The 9,929-nt window shown below is 44.9% G+C and overlaps 1 protein-coding gene across 1 annotated transcript; it reads right to left on the bottom strand.

Annotated features, from left to right (window-relative positions):
• Positions 1-6,896: 6,896 nt before the first annotated feature.
• Positions 6,897-8,660, bottom strand: UTP3 (UTP3 small subunit processome component). Its single transcript, XM_044224410.1, has one exon. It carries the CDS (start codon positions 8,380-8,382, stop codon positions 6,958-6,960), a length of 1,425 nt encoding a protein of 474 aa, XP_044080345.1. The 5' UTR covers positions 8,383-8,660; the 3' UTR covers positions 6,897-6,957.
• Positions 8,661-9,929: the final 1,269 nt, after the last annotated feature.

The following is a 9,929-nucleotide window of genomic DNA, read 5'->3' on the forward strand; positions in this document are numbered from 1 at the left end:
ATCTAAACCCTCCCTACCTTTCCAATATTATCTTCCAACCTTGTTTCGCCCTTGTTGCCCTTGGATAGACTTTATTTTTTATTTTTAAAAAAGATTTATTTATTTGAGAGTGAGAGAGAGCACGAGCAGAGGGAAGGGCAGAAGCAGAGGGACAAGCAGATGCCCCACTGAGCAGGAAGCCTGACATGGGGCTTGATCCGAGGACCCTGGAATCATGACCTGAGCCAAAGGCAGACACTTAACCAACTGAGCCACCCAGGTGCTCCTGGATAAACTTTAAAATGTTTGCATTCCCCGTATTGCCACATTCACTCTTCCTCCCAGATTCTACTCAAAAAGAACTCTCTGCCTTCTTTAAGTAAGAGCTACATGCCTGTTTTGAGGTCCCACAGCATCCTAACTAAGCAGTTAATCAGTCCAACTTCAACATGTCTATCTCTTTCAAAACCAATGAGTCTTCTCCCAAAGTTGACATCTTTGAGTTTCTCATTTTTATAATACACAGCAGACTTACTCCTCTAGTAGTTCTCAGAAATCCTTTCCCTCTTCCTGAAATCTTATAAAACTCTGTGCCATTGGGACCCTGAACAGAAGTGATTGTGACAAGTTGGACTTAAGTGAAGTTTAAGGAATAAACTTATTTGTTTGGCCTTAATTTCCCTTTATGTGTAGGTTTGAATATGATGTAATTAGAAACGTAAGTACAATTGCCCCTTGACAATATGGGTTTGAACTGTGCAGGGACTCTTCTATGTGGATTTTTCCAATAAGTAACAATCCAGTTTGGTAAATGTATTTTCTCTTCCACAGGATTTTCCTAATAACATTTTCTTTTCTCTAGCTTATTTTATTGTAAGAATACAGTATATGGGGGCGTCTGGGTGGCTCAGTTGGTTAAGCCGCTGCCTTCGGCTCAGGTTGTGATCCAGGGGTCCTGGGATCGAGTCCTGCATCGGGCTCCTTGCTTGGCAGGGAGCCTGCTTCTCTTGCTGCCTCTGCCTGCCATGCTGCCTGTGTGTGCTCTCTGTCTCTGACAAATAAATAAAATCTTAAAAAAAAAAAGAATACAATATACAATGCACATACCATAAAAAATGTGTTAATCTGCTATCTATACTATCAGTAAAGCTTCTGGTCAAGAGTAGGCTATTAAGGGGCGCCTGGGTGGCTCAGTGGGTTAAGCCGCTGCCTTTGGCTCAGGTCATGATCTCAGGGTCCTGGGATCGAGTCCCGCATCCGGCTCTCTGCTCAGCAGGGAGCCTGCTTCCTCCTCTCTCTCTGCCTGCCTCTCTGCCTGCTTGTGATCTCGTTCTGTCAAATAAATGAATAAAATCTTAAAAAAAAAAAAAAAAGAGTAGGCTATTAAGTTTTGGGGGAGTCAAAAATGATACGGGATTTTTATCTGCATGGGGTGTGGGTTTGTATTCTTAATCCTTATATTGTTCAAATGTCAACTGTATGTCTAAAAGAGCTAATGTAATAAGTATAAAAGAATTATGAGTGCTAATAAAGTTGTTTGGTCATCTGCTTATTTTTTTTTTAAAGATTTTATTTATTTGAGAAAGAGACAATGAGAGAGAGCATGAGTGAGGAGAAGGTCAGAGGGAGAAGCAAACTCCCCGTGGAGCTGGAGCCCGATGCGGGACTAGATCTGGGGACCTCCAGGATCATGACCTGAGCCGAAGGCAGTCGTCCAACCAACTGAGCCACCCAGGCGTCCCTCATCTGCTTATTTTGAATAATCCCCTCTCTCACCCATCATAAGATGGTCTCCTAGTGTATGTATTAGATAAAGCAATGCTTAAGGGTAAATAAAAGGAACAGGTCAAGTGTAAGGTTTCCTGAGGTCCAAGGACTCCTGGCTTCAGAGTCCAGGAACCCACTCCTGGTATGTAAAATGTGGTCGAGCCTAGGTTATTGTTCTGCCTGGTGGGCCATTGCTTTCAACAGATTCTCATGGGACTAACAATTGAGGTTCTGTAGTCCCATGTTAATACCACCCATATTTCATTCATGTCTCTGTTATTGGCGAGGAGAAACCTAAAACCAGTGTGCCCAGGGCAGTGTTTCCCAAAGTGTATTCTATAGGTTATCTGGATCAGCACCATCTGAAGTGCCTGTCAAAAATACAGATCCCTGGATTAACACCAGGCCTGCTAAATCCGAGTCTGTGATGGCAGGGCACAGCAATCTGCTTCTTCAACTTACCGCCCCGTCCTTAGGTGCTCTGGTTTGTAAAGTACTGAGGGAACCAAGGAGAAAATTAACTCTTTCAAGTGGAGGGAGTGATTTTTTTAATGGATTAATAATAAAAAAAGTTAATATTAACTAACACTAAACACTTACCTGCTGGGTGCTGTTCTAATCGTATATTATATGGTTTAACTATTTAAATGGCTAGAACATCATACATTATTCAATGTGAGGAAATTGGGCAGAGATTAAGTAGATGAAAGACACATTGTAAGTGGTGACACTGGATTTGAACTCAGTCGGGCTCCAGAGGTCAAACTTTTACTTGCTACCCCATTGTTTTCCTTAAGGCAGACCATTTTGTTCATTTCCTCCAGGGTTTTTTTGTTATTGTTGTTTTGTTTATACTTTTAACAATGTGGATTCTTAATATTTACTCTCATTTAAAGCTTCACTTTGAAGCAAATGTAAGGAAAAAAATCATTTTGTCTTCCTCAAAAATGTATAGCTGAAGGAATCCAGAAAACCCCTGGAATGCATAGCTGAAGTAACTAAGTTAAAAACTTTGATATTAGGAAAATATACTTTAAGCAAAATTTAAAACTTACACGTTTACACTTGTTGATTTGGGTGGTGGTAAAATTTTAAAAAATATTTATTTATTTATGTACTTAAGATTTTATTTATGCCCCGCGGGCTCTCTGCTCAGCAGGGAGCCTTCCTCCTCTCTCTCTGCTTGCTTCTCTGCCTACTTGTGATCTCGGTCAAATAAATAAATAAAATCTTTAAAAAAAACCAACTCTGATTTATTACCCGAAGTAATATTCAGTTTGAGTGATTTGGAACTCTAGGTGAATCCTACATGATCTTTTGGGATCAGTTTCTATTCAGTCAGTGGTACTTGTTCCTCATTGTGATCTGAGATGTAAATTACACTGACCTTCACTTTTCTTAAATTATTTTGATAATGTTATATTATTGTAACATATTAAAACTTTTAGACAAATAGCAAGGAATAAGCAATTCCAGCCATTCTTCAGAGATGTTTTTTTGTGTCAGATATGTGAATATAACTATTCAAGTTATAAGCTATTTTTATCTTTAAGACCACAAAAAGTAATTTCCCAGGAGCCAAAAGCTCTGACCATTAAGGTAGTTTTAGAAGTCTGATAAGCAGAGGCACCTGGGTGACTCAGTGGGTTAAGCCTCTGCCTTCGGTTCAGGTCATGATCCCGGGGTCCTGGGCTCTCTGCTCAGTGGGGAGCCTGCTTCCCATTCTCTCTTTGCCTGCCTCTCTGCCTACTTGCGATCTCTGTCAAATAAAAAAAAAAAAAAAAAAAAAGCCTGAGAAGCAAACTTATTTCTACACAAAAATTAAAGGGATACATTTATTTTTATTTAATTCCTTCACAAGAATATAGGTAAGAAACTGTGTCTTAGAGAAATTGACTACTCAAAACTAGTCTGCTGGTTAGTGGTAGAGAAAATCACTGGATCACTAGTTTGGTATTTTCTTTACTTTTTAGTATTTTTAAGTTAGCCATAGCTTAACATGCTGACATAAAACTAATAGGATGTTGCTTTATATTGAATGATGCCAAAAACCAGGCATCTATTTTATTGGAAATGTTACCCATGACAGTTCTGAGTTCGCAAAGTCAGTCACTATGGTAAGTGATCACACTGAATAGTTAGTTATTCCCATGTTAGGATGGTACCTCCCACATCTCAGTGCCCTTTAAATGTTTAAATATATACAAAATTTGGATGATGTAAATATATCCAGCAATTTGTTACCTCATTAACTATCAATTCACATCAGGCAAGGCCATTTTTTACGTCTATAATTAGGATAGCACCACCTATATCTTAGCTATTCCAGAATGAATTAATGTTTACAATGTGCTGTGAGGTCTCTGAAGGAGTATTTGGTGGAATATTTAACAGGCATAATTTTTTCCATTTTCCTAAATGGAAAGCTTTTCTTCCTTTAAAATATCTCCTCCTCATCATGACTTCATACATCTGGCAGAGATTTGACATAGAACATCAAATATTTTTAACCTCTAACTTCATTTCCTCTGTCTTGTGCTAGGTTTTCTGTATTCCTCAATGTGCTCACCCAATGCTCCCCTCTTCTTTCAAACAGAGGATATTAATTTCTCAATCGTTTTTACATACTATACTTTACTCTGTTTCAGCTACAATTCGTTGGGCACCTATGTGCTGAGGTGTGTTGTCACAACCCTGTAGTTAAGAGCCAAAACTTACTAGGTGATTGCTATGTAACAGGCATTGTTCTAAGTGCTTTAATTATTAATTTAATATTAATTTTCACAAAAACTCTACGAAGCAGACACTGCTACTAATTCTCCCAGTTTAGATGAAAAAAAAAAAAAAACTAAGGAACAAAGAGATATACCCCAACTCATAGACTAAATGATGGAAATGGGTTACGAACCCAGGGAGTCTAGTCTGCTCTCGAATTGGGAAAACTGTTTGACACCTCTTTCCTTTATACTACCACACTCTCAGTATTTCTTAACACCAGATGTAAGTCCCTCTCCTCCCCCTAGCCATTGTGACGGCTGGGTATTGTACAATTTAACTAAATTCTGACATTCTCTACCTGGATAGTTCAAGCTGTTACCTGTGCTTCTGCCCCATCAGCTGCAAATCTGAGGTTCTCACGACCCCCTCCCTGGGTCCAATTAATTTGCTAGAGTGGCTCATAGAACTCATGGAAACACTTACTTAACATTTACCAGCCTATTAAAGGATAGGAGTATACAGGTGAACAGTCAGACGCAGAGATGCATTTGCTGAAGTGTGGGAGGGTGCCAAGCACAGGAGATGCTGTCCCCATGGAGCTGGAGTGCATCACCCTGTCTGCGTGGATGCATTCACCAATCTGGAAGATCCCTGAACCTCACACTGTTGGGATTTTATGAAGGTTTTCTCACATACTCATCATCAATCACTAACTCCATTTCCAGCCTCTCTCCCCTCTCTGTTGAATAGGGGTAGGGCTGAAAATTCCAAGCTTTTAATTATGGCCTGAAGTTTCTGGGCACCAGCCCCCATTCCAGAGCCAAGCAGGAGCCCACCCAGTCACCTCATTAGAACAAAAAAATGCTCTGAGTGCTCTTATCACTTAGGAATTAACACGGGTTTAGGAGTTCTGTGCCAAGGATTGGGGGCAGAACCAAAACACATACTTTCTATTGTCTCAGTGCTCATCACCTCTCCAAGGTAGGTATAGTTGTACCATAAAGAAAATGAGTTGGAAATCAAGTAATTAACCCAAAAGCACCTGAGTAAGTTAACTGCAAAACTTGTACTTTTCCTAATGTATCAGGAAAGGAAAGCCAGAAAGGCTGGACTGAAATCCTGACTCTTCTTAATAGCTACATGACCTTTAAAGCTATTTTTTCTTTTAGTTTCCTCATCTTTAAAATATGGCTAATAGATTTTACTGCACCAAAATTGTGAGGAGTAAGGATGTTCAGTATAAATAAAGTGCTTACAGAAGTACCTTAGCACTTTTGACTTTTATTTCCAATCTACCTCTTTATAAGATAACAAAAGAAAATAATTTGACATGTGTGCTGCTGAGGAAGCAGCTTTAAAGCAGAGGTTAAGATAAGGCTCAAGTTAAGATGGTTTAGGTCCAAATCCCAAGCCTGCGTCCTTTATAAAGTTAACCTCCTGGAATTTCAGCATTCTCCTAAGGGAAATCTATAAAACAGTACCACACCTCACAAAGTTACTATAAAGGTTAGATGAGGTGATGCACAACTGGGACATGGTGATTGTTTAATAAATATTAACCACTGATCGTCTTTGTATCTCTAACAGCTAGGGATATTTAATTAACAATAGCTAATGCACAGTGACATAGTCACAACATCTTTTATGCTTTCCTTCACTAGGCTGGTCATTTTCTTCCCTGGCATCATCCCAAATATTTTCAAGTTCACCATCTCAGCATCTCCCTCCTACTTTAAAGACCAGAATAACTAAGGAAAGGTCTAACTTTTTTTTTTTTTTTACCACTTGAACTTGTCCCTCACCTCACAGTAATCCTACCAAATTTTCCACAAGTAGAGTGTACAAACGGTAACTGTTGGAAGCTCCCAGTACAGTAATGAAAATGAAATTTTTACCTTATTTATCACATTAAGGACTATCAGAAAATGTTCACAATTAACGTAATTGTCATGTCTTTTTCTACTTTTAACCAAAGTTCCTTTTCATTCCTAAGCTTTTACCACACAGAATGTACAAAATCCTTAAGCTGACATTAGACCTATTAGTTACAAGTATCCTGCTCAAGAATTACACTCAGGTAAATGAAATTAGTATGTCAGAACTATTTTACAGGCCATCTCACAAATAAGAGGATTCCAAAGGTGCATTCTCTTCACAAGAAAAATTATAAAAATGTTCTAAGTTTGACAGTTGCTCCTTCACCACCCAGGAAACTTTCCTAGGCGACTACTTGACAGAATATCGGAGAGCTCTGGTCCACACCACCTCTTTTACCAAACACTTTTGTACTGCTCCCCAAATTCCCAGTATGACTTCAATATAAATTAAAGAACAACAACAAAAAAATTGAGCAACAAACCAAATTTCCCTGTTGACAAGAATTTTTAAAATCTAAGGTTAGGTATTATATATCAATCCAATCACTTCACCAGTTAAAGATAAAAATTTATTGATCGAAAATTACTGCCGAAACACTTAAGTCAAGTGAAAACGTTATTTAAGCTTAATGCTCTTTTTAACTCCCGCACGAATGCCAGAGAGTTCGCCAGTGTAACGCTGCTCTTCTCTCCGGACTTCGCGGACTTGCCCCCTCCTGCGGATTTTGGCTCTTCTGAACTTCTCCCGGTGTTTCACTCTGGGATTGCGATCGATCTTCTTTCTTCTAGGTGTAAGTCCTCGATTTTTAGCGATCTGATAGGTAATGGCTCTCTTCGCATTCTGATCTTCAAGAGCCTGTTCGTCAACACTCTTTTCTTCTTTCTTTCTCTTCAACTTCTGCTTGTCTTCTATTTCCTTATAGAATTTCAGCGCAGCTTCTTCATCAAGATCGGAATCATCAGACGAGGCTGCAACAGCAGAGGCGGCAGCAGTGGTCTCGGAAACGGATTTCGGCCTGGCCTTGGTGGATTTTGCTCTCGAATTCAGTCCTTTCCTCCCAGCATCCTCTTTAAATGTGAGCAGATGACGGATTTCAGAAGACAGCTTCTGATCTACAACTGACAGCTTGTTGATCAAATTGCGGTAGGTGACAAGCCTCTCTATGACGGGGTGTCCATGCGCGGGGACTCTCCTGGCTTTCAGGATCAAATAGAAGCTGATGTTGGAGCAGTAGTTCAAATAGAGGTTGTACTTGGTCCTCAGGTACTGGCTCCCCTTTCCGGGGGGAATGACCCCTCGCTCCGCCAGCTGCAGCAGCGGCTCCAGCTCATCCTTCACTTCAGTCAGCTTCACCTTCAGGTCTTCTAGAAGCTCCAAGAGCTCTGGTGACTCCTTCCGCAGCATCTTCAGCTTCTCCTTCACTGAAACTTTCGCCAGATCCTTCACGACGCGGGTCTCGGCCTCATCGACCTGAGGTGCTGGTTTTGCAAAGGCCTCGACCCAGGTGACCCCAAAGTCGTCCTCCTCCAGGGCTTGCGCGAGGCGCCGCTGAATGAGCTGCGCTTCCTCTTCCTCCTCTCTTTCCTCCTCCTCCACTTCTTGTTGACTCTGTCGGCGTCGGGACTTGGAACCGTAGTCCGTGTCATAGTAAAGTTTTTTCCTCTGACCCCACGACAAACTGGGATCCACGGACACCTCGGCCTCACTCTGCACGGAGCTCCCGCCATCGTCATCCGCGTCCTCCCCCGCGCTCTCTCCACCTTCATCGTCCTCATCAGCAAGATCTAGGGGTAGAACCTCTTCCTCCTCATCACCGTCCTCCTCCTCCCCCTCGCTCTCCAGTTCGCCCCAGCCTTTAGCCAAGGCAGCCCGGGATCGGGCCTCATGGAAATCGTCTACCTTGTCTTGGTAGTAGCTGGAGTCCCCAGGCGAGGGGGGCAATTCTGAATCGTCTTCATTTTCGTCCTCTGGGCCGGGACCAGCCTGGGCTCGCACAGCTGCCCACTTGGCCGCTCCGCGCCGCCGGGATCTCCCCACCATCACTTACGGGCTCAAGTTCCACAGCGACGTCAGGCCTTCGGTCACCTCCGACCGCCGCCAACGGCCACGCGTCTCTTTTAACAGCCACGCGCTCTCCTCCCCGGACAGCTACCCCCGCGAATTGCTCCGCGGCAGGAGTTTCCACCTCCTTCCGGCCCCCAGGATCCTCTCCGTGCGGCGTAGGAACAAGGACTTCCGCTCCGTCCGGTAGGCTTTGTCACCTTAAGAGCACCGCCCTCTTCGCTTTTGCCCTTGAACGCCAATCGATTCCGGTGAATTCAGATCCTTCCGTGTAGGAACACTAGACGTCGGAAGTTCCGTTCCGTGGAGTCCTCTGAGACCGCTGTTCCTACTCTCGCGAGTCTGGGCGTGGCTGGGAGACGGGATCTTGCGGGAATCTCGCGGCGCGGTCTCCGGGGCCGCTAGGGGGGGCTCTGCCTCCACGCCTCGGAGCGGCCCGGGGGTGTCCGGTGAGCTGTCGCGTGATCGTACCGGGCGCTTCCGGCCGGCAGCGAGGGTAGGCGTGTCGGGACTCCCCAGTGACTGCCGTTGTGACACACCCCTCCGCCCGTCTGTCGGGAAGCTAAGCCGGTTTTCTGTCCGCGACGTCCAGATGCTGCCTTTCTGGCCCCGTAACCGCGGGCCCGGCCGGCACCGCCGGCCTCGAGAACCCTGGCCGGGCCTCGGGGAGCTGTTAACCCACCTCCAGCGAGGCGCCCGCAGGGCGCGGTGACGGCGGTGGTTTGTGACCCCGAGGGGGTCCCCGGGGGTTCGGTGCGCGGGCGGAGCTGACTCTGCGGGCGCTCGAGTGGGCTGCACAGGGCGCCCGCCTCAGCGGACCGGCCACTCTGGAAGATGTTTGGACGCGACACGCTCGCGGGGGTCTTTTTTTTTTTTTTTTTTAATCAATTCTTCAACAGTTACTAAGCGTGACACGGTGTGTGAGACTCTGGGGGAAACGGTGGACACACGCACACGCTGTCCCGCAGTTCAGGAACTTGAGGTCTAGCGGGGGGCACGCGTTAATCAAACCGCACGAAGTGCGTCAGATTGAATCGGGGTAAGTGCCGCGAGCACGTGACCCGGAGCCCGTCACGCGGCCCCCCGCGGCCGAGACCTCGACCCGCCTCGGGACCCAGCACCCCGCGCTGAGGACGGGTTGAGTCTCCTGCCCGACTCGGCGACGCGTTGGCTGTGTCGCGCGAGCTTGGGCGTTGCTTCCGTCTCGTTACTTGCTTCGTTGTCTTTTTTCCTCCTCCTCCATCACCTCGTAGATCTCGGCAAACGCTGCTGTTGCCAGGCCCAGAACTCGTGTGCGACCGGTGCTCGTTCAGTGACGGAGTGCTGGAAGGACTAGACCTGGTTACCGGTCGCAGGTGCTGCGTGAAACCCAATGCGTGGTGCGGAAGGCTGCAGACGTCCCTTAAAGGCGGTGATCTGGGCAGGGATGAATCTTAGGAATCAGGAATTCTAACTGCTTCCGTCTTCTACATGTGGAAGCAGAGACTTGGGGAGCTTACCCTGGCACAGCTGGCACAGAAACCTGG

This window comes from Neovison vison, chromosome 11 (genome assembly GCF_020171115.1).
Source record: "Neovison vison isolate M4711 chromosome 11, ASM_NN_V1, whole genome shotgun sequence".
NCBI lineage: Eukaryota > Metazoa > Chordata > Mammalia > Carnivora > Mustelidae > Neogale > Neogale vison.